Source organism: Phocoena phocoena, chromosome 20 (assembly GCF_963924675.1).
Source record: "Phocoena phocoena chromosome 20, mPhoPho1.1, whole genome shotgun sequence".
Classification (NCBI taxonomy): domain Eukaryota; kingdom Metazoa; phylum Chordata; class Mammalia; order Artiodactyla; family Phocoenidae; genus Phocoena; species Phocoena phocoena.
In genome coordinates this window covers 52,706,871-52,731,408 of record NC_089238.1, presented here as the reverse complement: position 1 = coordinate 52,731,408, position 24,538 = coordinate 52,706,871, and the positions used below count along the sequence as shown (strand labels likewise).

The following is a 24,538-nucleotide window of genomic DNA, read 5'->3' as shown; positions in this document are numbered from 1 at the left end:
GCCCAGACGGGCCTGTCCTCACAGCTGTGAGCACCTGGGCCTCTCGGCTTGAACCTAGAAACAGGCCAGCTTCCTGACAGCGTTATAAACACACACTGGACCCTCACAGCCTGCAGCACACTCTGGCTCTGTCACACAAACCAGGCCTGTCCCCTCCTGGCCTCCTACACCCACACAGGCCTGTCCCCTCACAGCCTGACACACACGGGCAGGCCTGTCTCCACAGGACGTGGCTTCCAAGGTGCATCTGAGTCAGAAATGAGGCCTCATTAACTCAGTACAACTGTTTATGCCTCCATCCCCCCAGGAACTGGCCTCAGGGGCCAAGCCACCCAAACCAAACAGGCCTGGCCTCCCCAGAGAGCCCTGAGGACAGCGTGCTCTGCTGCGGTCCCACCTCCTTCCTGTCGGGAATCCGGGAGGAAGGGCAGAGATGCCCGGAGAGAGGGAGAGGTAGGGAAGGAGGTCCGGGGGGCCAGGATGTTGTGGGTCAAACCCCTGTCCCCCCTCTGGGGGCCCTGGCACCTTGGACAAGTGACTCCGATTCCCTCACATGCAAACGTCAACAACAGACCATTCAGTGAGCTGAGATGACGCTTAAAATACAGAGTCCAGCGTGGAGGGGACGCTCCCGACGTGCTGTGACGGCCTGTGGACGCACAGAGATGAGCTGAGGCCATGAGAGCAACGGGACCCCCAGGATGGAGACAGGCATCAAGAGCATCACACAGGTGTGTTACTCAGACTCTACCTTGTTCACATCACAACCTGAGGTAGATTCTAGAGCGGTGCTTCTCAAGTTTCTTTTCCATTATCATTCCCCGAAGGAGGCTTTTAAGATATCCGCCCCCGGCACCCCCCCACACACCTTGCCCTGATCCCTTTGAAACTAAATTCTAGACAGTAAGATTCTGTTGAGTAGGTTGAACTAGGAAGGCCACACACCACTGGAATAACTTAAGGTTTTTTAAGCCCCAAAATACCAATTTTGACCCCCTTGGAGGCAAGATCACACCTGTGGAGAATGCCCTGGAGGTGTCAGCATGACTGGATAAAAACTCGATAAAGCAACAGGAACACAGCATTTAAGAGCTAACATTCTTTAAAAATAGAAAAAGTATTCTCTACCTGCACTGCAGCTACAACAGGGACGTATACGTTGGTATAGGAGAAAAAGTGATAAACACAACATTTAGAAATTTTAAAAACTCAAGCTGAGGTTGTGGGGTTTCTAAAGTCCTTAATTTTGGATGTTCTATTGATTCCCCCCGCCCTTTTAGTTAAAGATAGAGAAAAGAAAAGGAAAGAAAAAGAAAAACCTCAAATGGTTGGTGGTAAATACAGAGGAGAGAGTGGCTGTATCATGTAGGAGAAGCAGGACACATCATCCCGAGTGGGCTGAAAAGGCCAAAGCTCAGGATCACGCACAGCTGGATCAAGGAGGAAAAAGGGCAGCTCCACGAAGCTGTACTGAAATCTACTGTGTGCCTATGGGCAAGTAACTAGACCTCTCTGAGCCTTGTCACTTGCTGAATGACAATGAACAGGAAAGCCCCTGGCCGTGCCTTGTATATTGTAGGTACTCAGTAACCACATATGGATCGATGAACACTTGCTAGAATCTATGCGGACCACAAGATGAGTCACCTATAGAACCAGGATTCGAATCTGGGTCTCAACTCATTTCACCAGCAGGCAGTACCTCAAAAACACCTTATGTTTCTTTGCCATTTTACAAGGAAGGAGAGCACGCCTCCCTCCAATCTCATCAAAACCGAGTGGCAAAGAGCCACAGAAATGAAATCAGGTCGCTGATACTGAAATATCACTGCCACCTGGTGGCAGCATACCTAAATTATGGGGGGGGGGGTGTCCAAAGGGAAAACCTGCCAGCATCTTACACATGCCTAAGACACAAGCAGATATCGAAACAGTGAGAACAGAGGTCACCATCCTTCACCTGGCAAAAGGGCCACTCACTGCTGAGCATCTGCTGATTCCTTGATATCCTGATCTGAGTTTCCAGGATGCTTGCTTTCTTTTCTTTCTTTTTTTTTTTTTTTGCGGTACGCAGGCCTCTCACTGTTGTGGCCTCTCCCGTTGCAGAGCACAGGCTGTGGACGTGCAGGCTCAGCGGCCATGGCTCACGGGCCCAGCCGCTCCGCGGCATGTGGGATCTTCCCGGACCGGGGCACGAACCCGCGTCCCCTGCATCGGCAGGCGGACTCTCAACCACTGCGCCACCAGGGAAGCCCTCTTTTCTTTTTAAAAATTCAACTGATTAGATTTAACAACCATACACAAACCAAACACCACCAAAATTGAGTGCAGATATCCAGGTCTTTATGAGAACTGCTAGAAGCCCAGGGATCCCCCGTTCTGTACTTGCTCAATCAACTGTCTGAACCCCACATGCAATCCTTGACGTCTGAATGTGTGCATTTCAAGCTTGTCACTCTTAAATCATCCTTCTGGCTGTCACTGGTCTCCCGAAATCTGGCTTTCTATGCCCACCACTTAGTCGTCCCTTGGAGCTGCCTCATATTCACACATTTCACAAGCACTGCCTTTTAGGTGTTCCCGGAGATTCCCGAAAGTGGTTGAAGAAAATGTGGACCAGGGCAAGGAGGAAAGCAGAGCTCTGTGGAATCCACTAAAGACCACCTCTTCCTTGACACTGATCTCGGCCACCTTTTCAAAGCGGCGTTTCCCCAAACTGTCACGTCGGCGGTATGTCTCTAAGTACTTCCTGCCCCACCCTGATCTAAGAAAAAGCAAAGCAATCACTTACTGAGGACTCACAAGGAAAACACGCGTGAACAACAGAAGAGGGAAGCCTCTAAGTAACCACTGTCCGTGGCAGTGAAGTGGCCTCTTCCTGCAGGGCCACCACTGCCCCATGCCTCTATTCCTCCCTCCCTCTAGACTGCTCCGGCATTTACCTCCCCGGTGGCCCCTGGCAGGTCCTGACGTATGTCCTGACTGTCCCGGGACACACCTGGCGGCAGAGATCCAGGCCTTAGGGACGATGTCCCTGCAGAAATCAAGCTCTCAGCAGCACCTGCAGACTCCAAGCAGGCACGTGCCACTTGCCAGCTTAGCTGTCACCCGGGGCCTTCTGCCTGCGTCCAGAAATCCCCAGGAACGGCGAAAACCTGGGCCTGAACACTGCCCCAGGCCCTTACCAGCTATGGGAGTTGGGTCTGGCCTCGCCTTCCCTGTATAAAAAATGGGAGCAATGATAACAAGCCGCCTATGAGGCTGCCGCAAGGGTGGAATAGGCGTGATGGGCCAGCCTCATGTTCCAGGCACACAGTAGGTGCTCAGTAAATGCTAGTCCTTTCCCTCTGAGGCCCCAACTTGGAGACTCGCGTTCAGCCTCTGAGATGGCCACGCTGGCACAAAGGAGAGGACCTGCAGCTGTTGGGGAAAGGAGGGGAGTGGCCCTCTTTGGGACCAGGAATGTAATTTTCCGGGGTTGTATTTCTGTCCTCCGCCCAGCTGTGACGAGAGCCCCTCCATAGGCACGAGAAGAATTCTAAGTGTCCCTTTGGTCATCCCAACACGGCACATGGTCTCAAACCCTGTCCAGGGCCAGCTGCTCGTCCCCCACCGCGCTCCAGATTACAGTAAAGATGACAGCTCAGGACAGGCACCGGTCATCCTAGCCATACCCTGCTGGCTCTGCGAGCCCGTGGGCCTGTCACGCCTTGTTCTAAACTAAAAGGTCAGAAGGCAGGAGAGACAGGGGGGCAGGGTGCGAAGGTCCTGAGCCACGGAGCAGAACGCGGACTCCTCAGCGGGCTGGGAGGACCCTTCTCATAAATCTGGCCCCTGGGTCTTGAAGGTGGCCGGTCGGGAGCTAATTCACCGTGTGTATTAGAAGGCCGGGGACCGTGCTATGCAGAGCTAGAACTGGGAAATTAGGGCCAAAGGAAGTGAAGCCTCTGGAAATACGGTTGGGCTTCTACACCTCTGATAAATTTACCTCTGCTGGCGCCTTCGGAAGTTACTTTCAACCCATCACCTCGAGCCCCTCAGATGAGCCCCTGTTCTGAGATCAAGCAGTTCTTTGATCCTTTCGGAAGCAGGCACCACACGATAAGGCTCCTGGGCAAAGTCAAGGGCCAGCCGGGCATGAGCACAGTTTCACCATCGCAAGGGGGGAAGGTATCAACCATCCAAGAGGGAGGTGGGGGGCTTCCACACAGTGGAGCAAAGCTCCTGGGCTGAGCCTCCTAGAAGGCAGGAGACCTCTGCCCTCACGTCTCTGGGTGGCAGACCAGCTCCTCCAACGAGCAAGCGAGTCAGGACTTACCTTCCACTGCAGAGAATGGAACCACTGGTCTCGCAGGTAGCTGTTGGCAGCCTGCAACGAGAAGAACAGGACAGCAAGGTCAAGTCGCTGGCTCGCAGCATTTCAGAGCATTTTACAGGCCAGCAGGAGAGCCCCAGCCGGCTCTGTCCTGCAGGCCCTGCCCCGTGGCCCTGCAGAGCCTTCCGAGGCATGCACCAAGCTGAACCCCTTGTGTGTAAAACCAGACCGGAAGTGGTCACCTGGGGGACTTGTCTGAAATAGACATTGCTGCCACCGGGCGCTTATTCTGCTGGGTAGACACTGGTGCCTGGAAGAGCTTAAACTGTACACATATCTCAACTCATCCGGGATCAGAGAAGGGGCCAGGATGCGTGGGGAAGAGGCGTGTAGGGTGACGATGTTGATAATGTAGCTGCCTGGGTGCTCCCCAAGCCCTGCTCCAGGCACCGGGCCTTTGTTGTCCACGTAATCTGTCATCAGCCCTCACGACAGCCCTACGAGGTGGGCAACACTGCGTCTGTTTCACAAAGGGAAAAACTGAGAGCCCGAGCTCTCACGTCAACTGACCGCACTTAAACCCAGAGCACGGCTTCCAAGCCTGCGGGTTTAACCACTTCCCCTCCTGCCAAATGCAGAAAGCCGTGGTAGAGAGCACCCAGCCTTGACCTCGGGCAGAACTACATTTCAAAGCACCACGCAGGGAGCCAGGCCTTCCCTGATCCGCTCCACACCAGTTCAGAGACTTCGGGCCGCTCAGCCTCACGCCGCTCTCACCCCCGGTTCTAGCAGATTTGCTGATGGCAAAAGCAGAATTTACGGCACGTCTGACAGGCCCTAGGCGGAGCACTAAGCCCCACGCGTGGACTGGCTCATCCAGTCCTCGTCAGTCAGTGCTGGGAAGCTGGCACTGTCAGTACCATTATCCCTATGGTACAGATGAGGAAACTGAGGCTCGGGAGGTTAAACTCTCCCACGGGCTCACAGGCAGTAGGTGTGGGGCAGGGCCTGAACCGGCGGTCTGACCCATGCTGAAACCACAGTGTGACGGCGTTTCAAGTTTGCTGCTGGCCACCCCCAAGGCAGAAATGCAGCTCTGTTCCCTGCCTGACCCCGCAGCTCCCTGTTTCAAGTCGCCGTGACCCTGATGGGCAAGGGGCTCTGACAGGGCCGGAGCCTCGCCCCAAGCAGGAATGCCCATCTTCTTTTCCTGAGCCACACAGGTGTACACGTGCACGCACGCACAGCGTGTGCAACTTGGGGTCACCCTCATTCAAGGAGATCCAGGTCTTGCAGATTACCTCCCCCCACTCCTGCCAAATCATTGACGAAATGTCAGCAGCTTGCCCAGGGCAGAGTTTGGGCAAATCTCTGGGCCAGAACGAATGAACCAGTTCAGTGGCCTGTGCAGCCGGGAATCAGGCTCCCGTGAGCACAGCTCGGAGACTCATTCCAAACCCTGAACAGATCCACTCCAGCCCCTGGAGGCAAGGTGAGTTTGTCTTTCTGCCCCGCGTGGGGAGCCGGCTGGGGGACACCCTCCGTGTGACACAGGAACATCTGCAGCAGCTGAGTCTCCAGCAGACCCGGGTTCAAGCCCCCGTTCTGCCCTGGTGTGACCTGGAGCAAGTTCCCTGATGGTGCAGAGCCCGTGACACCTGACAGGGGCAGCAGAGGCTGAAGGGGAGTCCACCACGGGGACCAGAAGCCCCCCTCTGGAGGGTCCGTGCCTGGGTCACCTCCTGTCAGTGCTGACCTAGCTGTGCTCTCAGGACAATTCTTGTTCATTAGGGTGACAAAATACATCCCACACTCAGGAGTAGCGGTGCAGATACCAAATGATGAGATAATCCATGTAAAATGCTTACTAAGCGCGGCGCCAGGCATGTGCAAACACTACCAACAGCAGGGATCCGGCAGCAGCACGGCCAGCGCTGTGCTGAGAAATGCGTCACAACAGGCTCTCCTGGATAAAAAGCCCCAGTCACAGCGTGCGTGGGGACTTCCGTGAATGATGGCACTTGGCCGGTTCCACGCTACCAGGGGCCGTCCCTGGACCAGAGCTGAGAAGAGCTGACCCCGATCGACTCCTGGGTGCTGGTACAAGCCGGTATGAGCTGGCTGCAGCATGCTTCTGGTCCGCAACCATCTGTCTGCTTTTTAACACACCGACGTAGCCAGAGAGAGGGGAGGTGTGGTAGGTTGAATGAGGGACCTCCAAAGACTGTCCATGTCCTAATACCCTGGGAATGCGTTACTTTAGGTGCAAAGGGACTTTGCACATGTCATTAAGTGAAGAACCCCGAGACGGGGAGATGATTCTGGAATCTCTGGGTGAACCAATGTCATCACAAGGGTCTATATAACAGACAGGCAGGAGGTCAGAGAGTCAGAGAGGGAAGTAGAGGTTGGAATGATGTGGCCATGAGCCCAGGGATGTAGGCGGCCTCTAGAAGCTGGAAATGGCAAGGAAATGGATTCTTCCCTAGAGTTTCAGAAGGAACCAGCCCTGCGCATACCTGGATTTTAGCCCAGTGGGACCTGTGTTGGATTCGGCCCTTCAGAATAGTCAGATAACAAATTTGTGTTGTTTTTGTGGTAAATTGTGGTAATTTGCCATGGGAGCAGTAGAAAATGAATACAGGAGGCATGGCCAGGTTGGTTTAGTGCTGACATGGATCACTGCATTGGTTCTGAGGGTCCACGGGGGGCCCAGACAGTGCCCACAAGGTGTCACTGGCTGGACTGAAAGACCGAGAGAAGACACAAAGGAAGAGAGAGGAGACAGCAGAGGAGAGGGAAGTGGAGAAGGAGCGGGGGAAGGAGACCCATGTTCTCCCTCTTCTGCGCCCATTGGCCAACCCACCATGCTGCCCTGCCAACACGAGTGACCCGTGTGTGACCCCCGTGTGACCATCACTGTATTCCCCAGGGCCTGGGGCATGAGGTGTCCAAGAGAGACCTGCTGAAGGAATGAACAAATGAATGAACGAGAGGACTGTAAACTCCCTGAGGGCAGGGTCTCATTTCCAACTCCCTCACTCTGATTAGCGTGGCCAGTAGTACCATCAGGGCTGGTTGCACAAGAACGAATGAACACAATGCAAGAAACAGGAGGGCAATGGTAGTAAGTGGTGGGTGCTGACTCCTTTCTCTGCCTCGGCAATCCAGTCCAACACAGACCAGTCTTCCCCACAACCGGGCCCAGCCCTTCCCATTCTGGGGCCTCTCCAGTGTGAGTCCCTGTTAAAGATCTTTTTTTTTTTTTTTTTGGCCATGCCACGCAGCTTGTGGGAATCTCAGTTCCCTGACCAGGGATTGAACCTGGGCCATGGCAGTGAAAGCCCAGAACGCTAACCTAAGGGCTAGGCCAGCAGGGGACTAAAGATCTTTAAATGGGCCTCCTGGCCCCTCCCTTGGCCATGTGTGAGCAGGTGATCTGACTGGGCAATCAGAAGCTCCTGCTGGGACTCTGGGTCTCGAGCAAGTGATGTCAAGATGGGGGGTGGGGGGCTGACAATTCATTATGAAGCAAGGGCTGTGTCTTCCTTTAAAGATGGTTACTGGGCTGGGACACGGCTCCCACACCGGCCTCGGCTCCAGTCTACTCTCTAAGCCTGCTCTCCAGGATCCCGCCAGTCCTTCTAGTATATTTCCCTTCCCACTCGCGATAGCCTGAGTCCACCTCTGCTGCTTGCGTCTTAGAGTCCTGATGGATCCCCACGGCCCCGCCAGATCCGTTTTTCCCTGCAGCTGTCTCTCCAGAAGGAGCCAGTCAGCTCCCAGAGACACTGCTTCTCCCAGTTACACTGTGAGCCCTCCTGGCACCGCCAGGTCCCAGGGCTCACACGCCAGATGGTTCTGGCCCTGCCCAGAGCTCATTCAATGTGCCCAGCTCGCTGCTGAGCAGGGACAGCTCCAGAGATTTCCTCTCCTGCCCCGTGTCCGGTCCAGCCTTGTCCTGGTCTCACTTGGGTCTATGTGCCCTGCCTTCCACAGCCGTCTCACTGTCTGGAGGGGAGGAGAATTTCTTCAGGGACATGAACCACCATCTCACCTGCCTTTTGTCATCTCCCCTATCAGCCTAACCTTTCAGGCAGGACAACCTGCGTTTTCCAAGTCTTTGCTCATGTGGGAGAGTGCGTGCAAACTCCCATCTCACAGATGAGGAAATCGAGTCTCAGAGCAGGTGGAGGGCCCTGCGGCCCACGCAGGAGTCCGACCCAGCCCTGCCCTGACCACACCATCGCCCCCATGCCCACCGTTCTTCGAGGGCACTCGCCCACTTTTCTCTGCTTTTGAAACCCCTTGCCCTCCCCGAGGCCCTGGCCAGGTCCACCCTCCCTCCCCTGCTTCCCAGCTCTTAGAGCCCTTACCCTGCCCACGCTCCCTGCCGGTTATCTGTCCCGCCCACAGGATTAGGAAAGGAGGCAGGATCCAGTGGGGTTAAGTGCTGCCTCAGCAGTGAGCCTGGTGTTAAAGAGTCCGCTGAGTGAATTGATTTCAGGCGAGGCAAAGCACAAGAAGCCTGCTGGGGAAGGGTGACGCCACCCAGCTTCCCGAGCCACCTTCCCTGGGAGGCAGAGACACCCAATGTCTCCCGTCCACCCGCGGGCTCATTCCTTCCAACTCCACTGGGAGGGGAGGCGGCCACAGTCCCCTCTTCCGCTGCAGGCTCGCTGCACTTTGGAGGAAGACAGAGGCCTTGGCCGTGTTCGTCCACTGTAACAAACGGCTCTTTGATTCAGAGGCTCAAAGGGATTTCAAGGATCACCCAGACCAGGGCTACTGGGTCTTTTGGGGGTTTATGGGAACCTGAAACCCTTTGAGAGCCTGACACAAGCTGTGGACTCGCACCCAAGTAACATGCACATGTGTACAACCCCCCACACACACACAATTGTGCAAGCAGTTTCAGAACACACCACGGACCAAAGGGTAAGGACCCGACTCTGACGCAACCTTTTCGTCTCCAGCCTTGTTTCTGATGAGGAAACCAAGACCCAGACTTGCTGTGGTCTCATCCGTGTCCTCCCCCAACGTCTCCAGCTCTCCTTCGGGCACGAGGTAGGAATGCACAGCCATGGGACTTGTGTCACTTCCAGTGGAAGCCTTGACGAGCCAGCGCACGACTGAGGAGGTCCCTTCCCCCTGCCCTGCTGACCAGAAAGACTGCAGATGGAGCGTGCTCCCAGCAGACCCATGATGGACATGCAGCAGGAGTGAGAAATAATCCTTTGCTGTTTGAAGCCACTTAGAATTCAGGGCTGCTTGTCACTGCAGCATAACCTAGCATAACCTGGCTTGCTTTGTTTCAGTCTGGCTTTCACACAGTGTGTACAACCCACGAGGAATGCTCTCCCTTCACCCCCTCCTTCAATGCCTGCTGAACTGTTTACCTTTCGTGTCTCACCTGAAATGTCAATTCTCTGGAATGCCTGTCTGAGTGGTGCCTTCCCCCTCGCCACCCTTGACCACATCAGGTGATGATACCTCATTGAACAGGTCACACTGCCCTGTGATCGCTGGTCTCGCTGTTTTTCTTCCTGTCTAGCCTGTGGGCCCTGTGAGGTCGGGGACCCTGTCTGACTTATTCAACCCTGTGTCCGTAAAACTCAGATAAATGTTCGTTAAATGAAAGTTTGGCTGACTTGTTGAATGAATGAATGAATGAATGACTGGATGGATACATGGATAAATGGATAGGTGGATGGACAGATGGGTGAACGGACTGATGGATAAATGGATGGGTAGGTGAATAGACGGCTGGCTGGATGAAGCATCGGTATACCCATTCTGTTCACTGAAGAACATTTCATGTGCAGTAAACTTCAAAAGAACTGTCCAGCCTCGATACCCTGTCTTCCCCATGTCATATTTGACGAGGGCTCTAGAAATAATCAAGGCAGTCTTTTCCTGAACGCCTACTGTGCACCAAGCGTGGTGCTTAAGGATTTTACATGTAATATCGCTGACGCTCACAGCACCCAAGGAGACAGGTATCGTGGGTCCGGTTTCCAGATAAATTGCAGGCCCAGAGAGGTTATCCTGCTGCCCAAGGTTACAGAGGTAGAGAGAGCATGGTAGAGCTAGGCTGGGCCTCTGGCTGGTCTGAGTCCACAGCCTGCTCTCTCTGCAGCTGGGCTCCCAGGAACCGGGCTGGGGAATCTGAAAGCGCCGTGCTGATGAAAGGGAAGGCTCCAATCACCAGGAGGCCCCGCACCGCCAACAAGAGGGTAGGCCAGAAGTTTCCTCCAGAAGAGGGGAGGCGACCTGCGCATCCTCACAGCTGCGTCCCCTCTCGATGATGGAACCAGAGAGGATGCGACATCCCAGTAGGGGATGGGTTCATCCTGCTCCTTCCTTTGGCTTGTCTAGTTTCGAAGAAGGATAGGGGCTGCTGAGGGACGTCCGGAATCCCAGCACAGGCATCTCTAAGTGCCTTCCAGGGGAATGGAGAGCGCACTGGGCTGTGCCCAGCCTGGGGGACAGAGTGAGTTTCCGCCGAGTCACCACACTGACGTGTGAAGGGCTGAGGCTGGATGACCCGGCCCCACGGGACACAGGGCCCACCTCTGAGTCCTGAGGGTCACCCAGCGGAGCCCGGATCCAAGGCTGGGAAAGACCCCTGGAAGCAGGCAGGCCTGCTCGGGCAGGCGCCGACCTCTCCTGGTGATAAAGCTTTCGAATACCGAAAGGGCCTCGTTCCAGGCAAATTCTGCCTAATTTCCTCTTCGAAAGTTGCCAAGTTCTCCCTCATTGTTGTATTGTCTCGAGAGGTGAGATAAACAGCCAAGGGTGCACCGTGGGTGGGTGAGCGTTCCCAGGTTCGCCTTCCCCGGCCCAACTTCTTTGGGAAAAAACAGCACGTGCTTTTCAGGCCGGAAAGGTCTTTCTCTCTGGCTTCCAGTAAGAAGGGCACCCGCCCTGTCCCTGCCCCGGCTGCCAGCGTTTGGGATCAACAGTTGCCTGGCCTCCTGAGGGGCTTTCGGGAATGTCAGGGAGAAGAGCGGGTCTTGGAAGCCGTTCCAGAAAGCAGCAGCAGCAGAAGCTCGTGGGAAAGGGGGTGCGGGCGGGCCCCCTTGCTCTTGTCCCACCCAAAAGCTTGTTTTTCCGAACAGTGGCCTCTGTCCGCTTCTCATCAATGAGTGGAAACCCGTCTGGGAGGCAGAACTCCCCGGAAGGTGATGTGCCGCCACCCAGTTCTTTAATCCCCGCCCGCTCCCCAACCCCGCAGGCGTGCAACGAGCACCCCGCAGGATGCTTTCCCGGCACTGTTTATGTACTCGTGGAGATACTCCTCACGGTGAAATGCCAGCCAAAAGGGCATTAAGGGAAGAAGGAAGATAAATAGGTCCTTTCTGCACCCGGGGATTCTAATAACATGGCATATTAGGGAGCTCACGCTGAAATACCACAAAGCATCCAGAAACACACCGATTGGACCCAGGCTGGAAGAAGGCTGGCGCCTTTGCCTGGTGACTCGACCTGCTGGCGTGTTGCTCGGTGTCTCTGAGCAGAGCGGGGGAGGCGTGTCCGCCTGAGAGCGTTTCTTAACCTTCCTTGAACTCAGTCCCCAGGTCAGTTCCCAGGGGTCTGAGTGAGGTACCGAGTCAAATTCTCATAAAGCAGCTGTGTAAGGACGTTGTGGGTAGAGGGGCAGGGAGAGGGGAGGGAGAGAGGAGGAGAGCGTGAAGTCCAGACACACAGAGAGAAGGGCTCAGGTGGAGAGAGAGGCCTGGAGAAAGACACCAGAGGAAAAGAAACTACAAGAGAAGCAGAGAGCGAGGTATATCAAGAGATAGAGATGGGGAGGGGAGGGGAGAGGTGGAGAAAGAAGTGTCAAAGAGAGTCAGAGGGAAACAGACATACGTGGATACGGAGAACCTGAACGAGACAGAGAGACCGGGCACGCTAGGGCAAGGACCCCTGTGACCCCCAGACATCACCCCTACATAGAGAACGGCTGTGCCACACGCAGCAGGATGGAACCCTACTCAGGGACGCAGGAATGCTGGAACCCTACGGACCGCCCCTGCATTCTCAGGCTATTTCCCATGGCGGGAGCGGTGCACGGAGCATGGGGTCAAAATGAACAAGTTCTGGGGTCATATCCTTTGTGTGATGATGGAAACGTTCTCCATCGGCACAACAGCGGCCACGGGCCACACGTGTGTCCTGAGCACTCGGAACACGGCTAGGGGACTGAGAAACTGCCTTCTTGATTTATTAACTTAAATTTAAGTGCAAACAACCCCGTGTGGCCAGTGGCTGATGTAGGGACAGCACGGTTCACGGCATCTTCACCTTCTGCTGACCAGAAGCACCCAGGTGAAGTGTGGCCTTGACCCCCCACCCCGAGCACACCTGGCTGCTTCTCGGTCCTCCCCCGCCCACCCCCCACTGGAGCAGAGAAGGCTGCTCTGTCACGCCACTGCTCTGGCTCCTGTCACGGGACTCAGGACCAAACCAAAGCAGAGGATCTTACTGACCGTCCCAAGAGCATGGGAGGGACGCCCTGCCTGCCACCTCCGGGCACCACCCCGGGCCCCACGGGACCCCTACCCCGGGCTGCCCCATAACCATACGGACCTCCCAGCCTGGAGCTCATCTCCAAGATGACTCGAACCTGCTTACATAACAAGACGGCCACACGCCACCCATGAATCACAGGAGGGAGAGGAGGAGGGTGACGACAAGAAGGAAAGAAGGTAGAAGCGATGGAAATGACAGTGACGGAGAGACCGAGGCGGCAGGGGTAGGGCTGCACCCACCTGGGCCTCCCCGGGGGGGACGGGCGGGCGAAGGCTGCGAGCGCTTCCCGCCCTTGCTCTGAGTCCCGCCCTGGCTCTGAGTCCCGCCCTGGCTCTGAGTCCCGCTCTGGCTCCCGCAGGTGCCTGGGCTGTGACGGCTGCGCCGTCCACCGGAGCAGGGACCCGGCGAGACAGGGGTGCGGAGCAGCCGCAGGCCCGCCCGCCCACCATCAACACATCAGGGGGAGCTCTGACGTGAGGCCACCGCGGGACACAGCCCCAGCCGGGAGAGTCATCACAGCCGGCCCATGGCCACCGCCAGGATTAAAGGGACATTCTGGCGCTGCCCGGTGACCTGCATCCTCCAAGCCACACTGCCCCCTGTCCCCGGGGCAAGTGATGCTCAGGTCCTCCTCGGGGGTAGGCTGCCCCTCCAGCCCCCAAAGCAATGAGGCCACCCAGCTGCCTCTACCAGGGGAGCGTCCATCACACCCAGGGAGCTGGGGGCTCGGGGCCCTCCCTCCTCCAGCTGGGCTATCTCAAGGTTTCCCTCCGTCCTGCCTGCCCGTGGCCCTCATGGATCCAGCACCCTCTGCCCTGCAAACAGACTGATCCCTCTACTGGGCCACCACCTCTTAGGAGCTTACGGCGACTCCCTACTGCCCCTCAGAATGACACTGTGGCTTCTCCACTCAGCTAACAAGACCTGTATGATCTGGCTGCGACCCAACAACTCCGGACGCGTGGGCAAGGCCCTGCATCCACCTCCCCCTCTTCTCCACGGCAGCGAAGGCCCCCTCCGCCACATTCATGCTTCATACCCCCTTCTCCCTCTGCCCGGAGTGTGTGGCCCCCCATCCTGGCCCATTCCTACTCATCCTTCTACACCCAGCTCTAATATCACCATCCCAGGGGGAGCCTTCTTTGGTACCCCTAGGCCCAGTGAGTCACTCCCTGCTCTGGGCTCCCAGTCCTTGGGGACAGGCCTCTATTTCAGCTGCTACCTCTGCAGTCATTTGTTTATGGCTCTGTCTCCCCGGGGGGGCCCAGGAGCTCTTCGAGGATGGGGCCGAGGGGCTGACTCACCTCCCCACCCCCAGCCCTAGCACATGGGACGGCAGGCTCAGTGCTCCGTGATTCAAACTGTAGAGAGTGAGAGATTTAAGAAGAAAACAGACAGGCAGGTGTGGCTCTGGTGTCTTCCAAGAGACATCAGTGAATGACGGGGTTTTCCTAAAGGATGCTTAGCTGTTACACGCAGCTTCTGGGGCTCGGCATTCCTCAGAGGCCAAACTGTGTGCCTCTTGGCTCCAATGTTGTAAAACAATCCAGTGGCCACTTTTCAAACAAGTTTTAGGGGGCATCTCTTTGGGCTCAAAGCAGGTCTCCCCGGACTGACAGAGTTAGAAAACGTTCCTAGAAGAAAGCCCAAGGCAGACCATCCTCCCAATGGTGAGAGAGTACATTCTCTCGGGACAAGGAGTCTCTGACTTGGGGTCCCTGTTGGAAAGTGGGGCGGCACTCCCTGAAATGATACAGAACATGTCACATGCATGTACTGCAGCAGCCGTGTTATTATTTCTGCCGCAATTCCTTTCTTGGTGGACCCACCCTTCCCTTCCCATGAGGTCCTGGTAGGGCTATCAGAGTACACAGCTGCCAGTATAAAGGTGGGCGTGTAACCCAGGGCAGGGCATCTCCTGGGGTGAATCGGACGATAGCACGGCCAATCAGAATCTTCCGTGAGATTTTATAGAAAGATACTGAAAGAAAAATGCGTTCTCACATTTTTTAAGAATTACAAGCTCCAAGAATGTAGTTTGAGGCTGCCAGAAGTCCATCTTTCCCACCACATGGAGAGCCTCTGCCTGATAACGAACCAGCACACAGAAGCAAAGCCAGGAGATAGAGAGAGACTGAACATTAATGACAGCATTTGACTCCTGGGTCCAGCTATGCCTGAAGTCCTCTCTTAGACTTCCAGTGACTTTAATACAGTTACAGCATCAAATTCTTTTTGCTTCAGGTCTTTTTTTTTTTTTTTTTGCAGTACACGGGCCTCTCACTGTTGTGGTCTCTCCCGTTGCGGAGCACAGGCTACAGATGCGCAGGCTCAGCGGCCATGGCTCAAGGGCCCAGCCGCTCCGCGGCACGTGGGATCTTCCCAGACCGGGGCACGAACCCGTGTCCCCTCCATCGACAGGCGGACTCTCAACCACTGCACCACCAGGGAAGCTCTGCTTCAGGTCATTTGAATAATGTTTGCATCATATCCAACCAACAGTCTTGATCAATACACACAAAATGCACCCTTTTCCAAGGAGATGGCTCATATTTCCATCAGAGTCTCAAAAGACTGAGATCAGTGAGAAGTGAGAAACCTCCCCACTCGAAGTACAGCAAAAGGTAGCATCTGTTGCTTACGTGCTTTCTACAGCCTTTTAAAGCCTGTGCCTGTGTGCCTCAGTTTCCTCATCTGTAAAATGGAGATCAGAAAACCTCAGTTTCCTCATCTGTAAAGTGAAGATCAGAAAACCTATTTTTTGGCTTTGTTAAGAGCAATAAAAACACAACAAGGAAAGCTCCTAGATGGTGGCAGGTAGCCAGTAGGAGATCCATCTGCACGCATGCCTTCGTCTCCCACAGTGAGCCCCAATTTACACCTTTCTTGTACTTGGAGGAAAAAAACATCCTAAGTTAAACAACCTTTCCTCTTAATAGTTGGCTGTCTCCCTCCAAGGGATAAGAGGAGGGCAAGTGAGTGGGGATGGAGCAGAAACTGCTTGTTCATGTGTATTTATCCTACCTGCAGTAGGACAGTTCCCCCAGGAATTGTAAGCTGTAAACAGTACTTCGGGGCATTCTCCCAGGACAGCAGCTGAACATCTTCTATGGCGCTGTAGGAGACTGAGTTTTCCATGTACCCAGTTGGCTGCAACAAAAAAAGAAAAAGCGAAGACATACGTTGGTTACAATATCAGGCACGATATCTGCACTGGAAAACATCCTCACTCTAGCAACAAGCAGACTGAGCTGGTACAGTCACTTGGCAACTCTGGGGACAAAAGGACTCCATCTTTCCTAGCCGGCAGCATCCAGCTGGAGGGGAGGAGGGCCATGGTGGACACCCGCCCATGTGTTGGGACGTGCAGAGTTGGGACCAGACTGGGGGCCCTTTGAGGGCAAGGCCTGTGCATTGTTCCTCTAGGTTTCTGTGGGGCCCAGCGCAGCCGGAGCCTGGACCCCTCCATCCCTCACCATGTCCAAGGCACCACCCTCTCCTGCCCAGAAAGTAGTCACAGCCCACCCACCCCCACTGGACTCCTTGCTTCATCTCCCCCTACAGATTTGTGTCCTCCACTCGGCACTCGGGGCCGTGTTCCAAGTCGGCAAACTCGATCCCTCTGCCCCCCTGCTCAGCAGCCTTCAGTGGCTCCCAGTAGCCCAACCACATATGCCACACTCCCATCCACCACCGACAGGGCCCCTTAGGAATGGTCTCGCACCCTCCTCCAGCCCCAGCCCCTTCGTCTCTCTCCCTTTCCGAGCACCCACACACAGACACAGGCCTGCTGACAGCACGGCAAACTCAGGCTGCTCTTTGGTCCCCAAAAGGCTGTGGTCCCCCTGATCCACCCCTGGCATCTCCTCTTCTACTCTCCAGACCCCATAACCCACCTGGTCGCATCCCTCCCTGTGCCCTACGTGCTTACCACGCCCGCTTTGTTGGGGTTTGTTTTGTTTTTTTGATGTGGACTATTTTTAAAGTCTTTATTGAATTTGTTACAATATTGCTTCGGTTTTATGTTTTGGTTTTTTGGCCACGAGGCGAGGCAAGTGGGATGTTAGCTCCCCGATCACGGATCGGACCCAAGCCCCCTGCAGTGGAAGCACGGAGCCTTAACCACTGGACCACCAGGGAAGTCTCGACCATACCCGTTTTAATTACTGTGGACCTATGTGTTATCTGTTTGCTGTCTGCCTCCTTAGCCAGGCTGCAGCTCCGTGAGGTCAGGCCAGTGCCTGTCTTGGTCCCTGCTCTCTCTCCCCAGTGCCTGGTACGTGGCAAGGGCTCCATCATTTGTGCTGAAAGGGAGAATGATAAGGGCTATCCTCGGTCAATGCTGGGGTAAGGGTGGGGCAAGAGAAATTCACAGCCACTCACGGCTGAGTGAGTTCCGCTGTCACGGGGAGAAGGCGCTAGGCACCAGGGGGATGTGCTGGCCACCGGGAACCAGCAGTGTCCTTGTCACTCTGGCCCCAGGGAGCCAGACTTCAGCAGAATCAGAGGTGAGTGCAACACAGCTGAGAAGAGTAACAGCTAACATCTCCTATGCTCTAACAAAGGCCGAGCACTCCCCAAGCACATGGCAAGTGCTATCTCCTTTAATCCTCACAAGAGCCATCCCCACTGCACAGATGAGGAAGCTGACACTCAGCAGGTCATGTGACTTGCCCAAAGTCACCCAGCCGGGAAGGGGCGTGGCCAAGCTTGAACTCAGCTGCTGACTCAGGGATCTCTGCCCGGACCACTAAGCTGTGATACAAGCGATTTAAAATCGGTGGCCCAACAAGTGAATTTTACCCTGAGGATTGAGGACCTCCACGAGGTTTTTTTATTTTCAATTTCTGTCTGCCAAAGCTGAGGTACGGTGGTCGTGGCGGCGGAGGAGAAAAGGTTGAGGGCTTAGGCTGCCTCAAATCTCCCTGGTACGATCAGTTACCACGCTCAGGAAGTAAGAGTAAATTGACCCATCGATGTGTTCATTCATTCATTCACTCGTTCATTCATCTGACAAATATTTATTGAGCACCGGTTACGTTCCAGGCCCCGTGCTGGCTGCTGGGGATACAGCAGTGAACAAGACAGAAGCGCGGCAGGGCTAAGAGACAGCAAACAGACAAAATACCTAAATAAATAAACGATTGGAGAGAGGCCAAGTGCGGCACCAACAATCAAGGTAGGGTGTGGCGACGGGTGGCAGAGAGCTGGAGCGCCGCGGAAAGACGGAGGGGAAGCGCGTCGCGGGCCCATGGCCTGTGCAAAGGCCCAGGGGTGGGAACAAACTGGGAGTGCTCCGGGAGGAGCAAAGGCCAAAGGGAGGGAGGGCGGGTAAGAACGGTCTTGAAGAGATGGGCAGGCCATCCCTGGAGGGACTGGAAAGCCCAGTGGGATTCTGGGGATTGTTGCCCTTGGGGTGGGTGTAGCATCACTGGGACTGCTGCATGGAGACAGGTGGCGGAAGCAGGGAACAGCCTAGAGGCTCCCGCATGGGTCCACATGAGCCATGAGGCTGCTGACACCCAGGCAGGGTGGGAATGAGGCAGCCAAGTCCATCTAGCCCTTCTCACTAGTGCATGGGCCACCCCTCGGCACCAACCCAGGCAGCCTCTGTGTCCAACCAAGATGGCTTATCAGTGTATCCCAAAGGCAGACACGTGGGCTCCCCTTGGCCCTTCTGCCCTATTCCACATCCCCTGCGCTGGCATGTTCTCAGTATTCTGCAGTACATGACTCAGCCTCTGTCCTGAGAATACCAGCGGCACCAGGGGCCTGGCGGATGGGTGAGTATGCTTGCGCTTCTTGCTGACTGTCTCCCCTGCTGGTGTATCAGCACCACGAGGGCGAGAATTTTTACCTGCTCCGTTTCTTGTGCCTAATCCGCGCCTGACATTTAGGAGGTGATTGGTATTTCCTTAACAAATGAAGGAATACTTTCCTAAATAAAAAAATGTCCATCCGTGTTATTACTTACAATCACACGCATAACATACTTGGGAAGAGGCTTTGGTTACTAGTTTCAAATATTAAATTAAAAATAAATTAATAAATTTTAAAAACTCTCCTTTGGGAAGCAATGGCACCTGGGTGCCCGGATGTGCTGAAGAGCTCTCCTTGGTGGCCCACGGCCATCTCTCTCCCTTTTCTAGGTCTGGCTGGGTCCCAAACCCCAGGCCACTGACCCCTTGATGCCCACGCACAGAGAAGCCAGAGAACACGTACTAGGATGCAGCCACTAGGGCATCTAGAAAATCTCTGGATCACACCAAACGACAGAGACACAGAAACCCATTCCAAAAATCCCACAACGGTATAGAGCGTGACCACAATGGGGTGGATTTGACTATCCAAACTGAGCAAATGGCCAGCCTCGTTCCTTTAGAATTGCACCTTGGGCACACGAGCAGAAAGCCTGGAGGCTTCTATTTCCCACCACAGCCTCCTGGAGACGAAGACACGGCAAGGCCCTGTGCCGCCCAGTGCCCACCAAGCCCATGGGAACACCTTCCAGATGACCACGGCATGTGGGATGTAACATGATGGAGGGCCAGCTAACCACCTGTGCCGGCCTTTTTCTCGACCCCGCTGTAGCCTGTCTCAAGGTGGCCTTGACTAAAAGTTTCAGCACGGGCATTTTGGGGAAACGGGTATAAATAAATACATACTGTTTTTTAAAAGCGGATGCATTGCTGTTTGAAGCAGTATTGGCTAAAAGCAAAATTTGGAGAATCAATGAGACCTGTGTTTGAGCCACTTACTGTGTGTCTTTATGTAAGTTACTGCACCTCTCTGAGCCCATTTCCTCCAATGGTAAAATGAGAATTTAAGAGAGTATTAGGAGCCTTAAAGGGAATCCAATTTGTTAAGGGCTTAGCACAGCATCTGGAACATACTGAAAAACTCAATAAAATGAACAATTGTGAGAAACACTAACGTTTCTTATTCTGGGATCTTCCTCCTCTAAAGCCATAATTCTAGTCTAACCATGAGAAAAACAGCAGACAAACCCCAGTTGAGGGACAGTCCTCAAAATACCTGACCTGTACTCATCAGAAACAAGGAAAGTCTGAGCATCTGTCCCCGCCAAGTCTACGGAGACACGATGACTAAACGTACTGTGAGCCCATGTGAGATCCTGGGACAGAAAAAGGACATTAGGGAAAAACTAAGGAAATCAAATAGAGTGTGGACTTCAATAAGAGCATATCAATACAGGTTCATTTGCTGTGACAAATGTCTCATGCTATTGTAAGATATTAACCATTGGGGAAAGGGGATGTGGGGTATATGGGAACTCTCTGTACTGTCTTTGCAACTTTTCTTTGCATCTCAAACTGTTCTGACATAAAATGCTTATTAAGAAAAATTAACTGCTGCTGCTACCACTATTGTTGATCCTATTATCATCATCATGGACAGAGCCTGGAGGGGGTGCCCCTGAGGCTTGCAAGGGTAACGGGGCAGATCAGGATTGGAAGCCCCCCCCACCTCCCACGCTGCTCTTTGGATGCAGGTGTGAGCTAATGCTGGCCAAGGACCTCCTTCATCCTGGGTACTTTCACACTGTTGGGATGATTTTACAGATAACTGATAATTCCCTGGTAATCTGAACAAGATGATCAGAGCTACATCGGAGGAGATTCCTGCATGGGTTAAAGGCTGAGTTAAATAAAAAGGAAAAATTAAATTCTCTACTTGAGGGAAGCTAGGAAATCCAGCTCTAAGAGGTGCATTTAAGAGAACATTAAGCAGATTAAAAGTTATTTCTACATGTAAAAGCAGTGCAAGACGTACTGTATGATTCCGTTTGTATGACATCCTGGAATTAGCAAGAACTACAGGGGCTGAAATCAGACCAGTGGTTGCCAGCAGATGGGGGAGGGGACTGGTTACCAAGGGGCCTGGGGGAGGGGCGTGGAGGATCTTTTTGGGGTGATGGAAATATTCTGTCCCGACTGTGGTGGTGGTGATTTGACTGTACACATTTGTCAAAATCCACAGATCTGCACACTTAAAAGCGTGAATTTTACTGAATGTAAATTACAACTCAAACCTAAGAAAGGCAATGCGTGAATGTTCAAGATGAGTTGGAAGACGATAAATAGAAGGAAATCTTTCAGATAAAATCATTATCAAGGCCTCTCATAAGCGCTTTGGTATACTGCCTTCCTGATTTTTTTTTTTTTTTTTTTGCGGTACGCGGGCCTCTCACTGTTGTGGCCTCTCCCGTTACGGAGCACAGGCTCCGGACGCGCAGGCTCAGCGGCCATGGTTCACAGGCCCAGCCGCTCCGCGGCATGTGGGATCCTCCCGGACCGGGGCACGAACCCGTGTACCCTGCATCGGCAGGCGGACTCTCAACCACTGTGCCACCAAGGAAGCCCCTGATTATTTTTTATACGTAATTTTTTTTTACAGGTACATATAATTCTGTAACTCGCCTTTTTTCACATGTTACAGCATATGCCCATTCCATATTCTGAACCCATTCTGAACATGCCCATCCCATCTTCAGAGCAACCATTTTAGTGCCTATTAAGTATCTGACCCCCGTTTGTCTCATCACCACTCCCACCCCCTCCCCTAGACACTGCGGTGGTTTCACTTTATGCTACTATAAACAACTCCACAATGAACATCCTTGTGAAACATGTTTTTCTACCCCATGTTTAGGATTATTCCCATAGGCCAGATTCCCAGGAATGGAATTACTGGGACAAAGGGTAAGAGCATATTTTATGTTGTTGCCAAATTGCTCTCATTAAAGAAAAATTAAAGAGATCTGGGGAGTCCCGGCTAAGCCTGGGGGGCTTTACCCTGGGCCACCAGCTTGGCTGGGTCCTGCTGGACGCTACTCTGACCCGTGTGAGTTCTGAGCACCCGCCTGCTCGAGGAGGGCCTGCAATGTAACTGCACGGCATGGGTGCTGGTGTCTCAGAAGTTTGCAAGCAGGGTCTTTTTGCAAGGGGGAGTCCTTCTGCAGGAGGGTCCTTCTGGGGGGGGTCCTTCTGCAGGAGGGGGGTCCTTCTGCAGGGGGGCTTCCTTCTGCAGAAGGGGGGTCCTTCTGCAAGCCAGGTCCTGGCTCTTGCTTTCCCATGGGAGTCGGGGAACAGGTTGGGGATGCCTTTGCCCTTTTGCTCTCAGGGACTGATGAGGGGCCAGGGTGGGCCCTGGTGCTGCCAGACAGGGAAGAGAACACTGCCTCCCTGCTTCTGTTTCTGAGAGGAGCTTTTTCCCTGTCCACACAACACCTGGATCTGGACTAGAGACAGCAGAGCTTGAAGGGAACTCATCAGGGCCCCCAGTGACCCCCAAAGGCCTTCAGGGTTGATGTTCCAAACTCTGTACCTTCTTCACTTTCCCATGTGGCAGAGTTGGCAGGGAGTGGGGTGACCAAAGGCCCCCTGAAAACAGCCCCTGACCTCAGCCCCTAATGCTGGCAGGATGCCACCAGGCTTCGCCTCCCCCTGCCTTTCTGGGGAGCCAGCTCCCTCCCGCCCAGACCTGCCTGCTTGTTTCCATGGGGATTTCTCTAAAAGCGAGTATGAATCATGAGTCTGAAGGCCCCCAAGACGAGGCTCTGGGCTGATTCAAGACACAAGTAGGGAAAGCTCCCGGCACTGTTCCTGGGGAGGGGGAGGAGGAGGGGGAGGGGAAGAGGGGGAAAAGGAGGGGGAGGAGGGGGAGGAGGGGAGGGGAGGAGGAGGAGGAGGGGAGAAGGGGAAGGGGAGGGGAGGATGGGGAGTATGGGGAGTATGGGGAGGAGGGGAGGGGGAGGGGGAGGGGAGGGGAGGGGGGAGGGGAAGGGGGAGGGGAGGGGGGAGGGGGAGGAGGGGGAGGAGGGGGAGGGGGGAGGAGGGGGAGGAGGGGGAGGAGGGGGATGAGGAGGAGGAGGGGGATGAGGAGGAGGAGGGGAACTCTTGCCCGGGAGGCCAGGCTGGGAACAGCAGGCTGTCTAGGGGGTGGCCGTCCAGGCAGGCGGGCCACGCTGGGGACTGGGGACCTTCTCTTCTCTCCGTGTGTGGACATCGCCTGAGTCATGCAGGGGACCCACACCGCACAGCCTGACTCTATATGGCACCACCCTTCCGCCACGAGGAAGGATCTGCCCCCAGCCCCACACACAAACCCGTGCCTCAAAGGAGAGAGATCAAATCAGAGGGCAGGGGAGCCCCCTCCGGCCCTGCCTTGGATGGCCAACAACAACAATGGCAGTAATAATAATGGTGACGCCATTACCTCGGTGGTGGTACCACGGAGACTCTTGGATCAGGGGAGTGGGCTTCAGTCCTCATCTCCCCCTGCTGCCCTTTTAAAGACTGTGGTAAAATTCATACGACATAAAATTAAACACTAACCATTTTAAAATGTACAATTCAGTGGCATTTAGCGCATTCACAGTGCTGTACAACCTCCAGCGTAGTTTAGCGCTGAGACGCTTGCATCGTCCCAAAGGAAAGCCCGCATCCACTAAGCAGTCGCTCTCTGTCCCCCACCCTCCGTCCATGGCGGCCACTGGTCTGCTGTCCGTCTCTGTGGATTTGCCTGTTCTGGCCATTTCACATCAGTGGAACCATACAGTATGTGTTGCTTTCTACTTGGCTCCTTTCACCTAAATGTTTTTGAGGTTCATCCACATTGTAGCATGTATCACCATGTTGTTCCTTTTTTATGGCTGAATAATATTCCATCAAACTGAGAGGCCACATTTGGTTTACCCACTCGTCAGCCGATGGACATTTGGGTTGTTTCCATCTTGGTTTTTGTGAACATCCTGTTGGATATTTTCTTCAGTGACACGGCAGGACACACGCTCTGCAAACACCACCCACATGACTCCTCCCACCGCCTACACACACACATACACACACACGTAGAAAGGCACGGGTGTCCCTGGGTAACATTTATCAAGCCGTTACCATGTGGCCAGCACCATGCTGAAGGCTTTATATGCTATATTATCTCATTTAACTGTACAACAACACTGGGGTCAGGGGGCTGTATTTATCTCTATTTATCCACACGCTACAGAAGAAGAAATGGAAGCACAATCGGTGATGACATGTCACTAGTCCCTGCTTTTAAGAAACAGACCATGGATTCAATCTCACATCCCCCCAGATGGTGACCTCCATCTCTATGATCTGCCCAACTCCTCCAGCCAGGTCCAAACTCCAGTGTGTGTACCTGAACGCACGGTGTGCAGAAAGGACCCGGCACGGCGCGGGGCTCAGAATCTCCCTTCCTGCTGCCACCCACCCAGCCCCTACGGCCGCCATCGGCTCAACTCGGCCTTGAGGGCAGACACACACACACTCTCATTTGGGAAAGGCATGTCAAAATATTTTGATGTTCTTTTTAATCCCACAAAGAGAAAGTTGTATAGCAAAAGCAAAGCAGGAGGTTAACAATTTGGACCAGTTTGGACCCCAGTCCCGGAGCAAAGCTCCTCGAATGCCTCTCACACTCCCTCTCCCCTTGTTTCCATAAACCAAAGATACTGAGCATAACTTAACCTTTTGCTGCCCCGGGGCTACTGTGATCACTACCACCCACCATCCACTGGTGAGTGGTGCTACAGGCCAGCAAAGCTCTTGGTGCCACTAAGGGGGTAGAGAGCTGCCCGCTGCCTCATCTACAGGCCTCAGGGTGTGAGAGAGCGTGTCTGACCTGAATAGTCTCCAATCA

At 54.2% G+C, this 24,538-nt stretch overlaps 1 protein-coding gene across 1 annotated transcript in view; it reads right to left on the bottom strand.

Annotated features, from left to right (window-relative positions):
• CMIP (c-Maf inducing protein) overlaps nucleotides 1–24,538 on the bottom strand; it is a 234,070-nt gene that overhangs the window by 72,809 nt on the left and 136,723 nt on the right. Inside the window, exons 2-3 of the mRNA XM_065898949.1 lie at nucleotides 15,875–16,000; nucleotides 4,319–4,369 (exon numbers count right to left, since the gene is read on the bottom strand). Coding sequence (XP_065755021.1) covers nucleotides 4,319–4,369; nucleotides 15,875–16,000 — 177 coding nt within the window. The remainder of the gene's footprint in view (nucleotides 1–4,318; nucleotides 4,370–15,874; nucleotides 16,001–24,538) is intronic.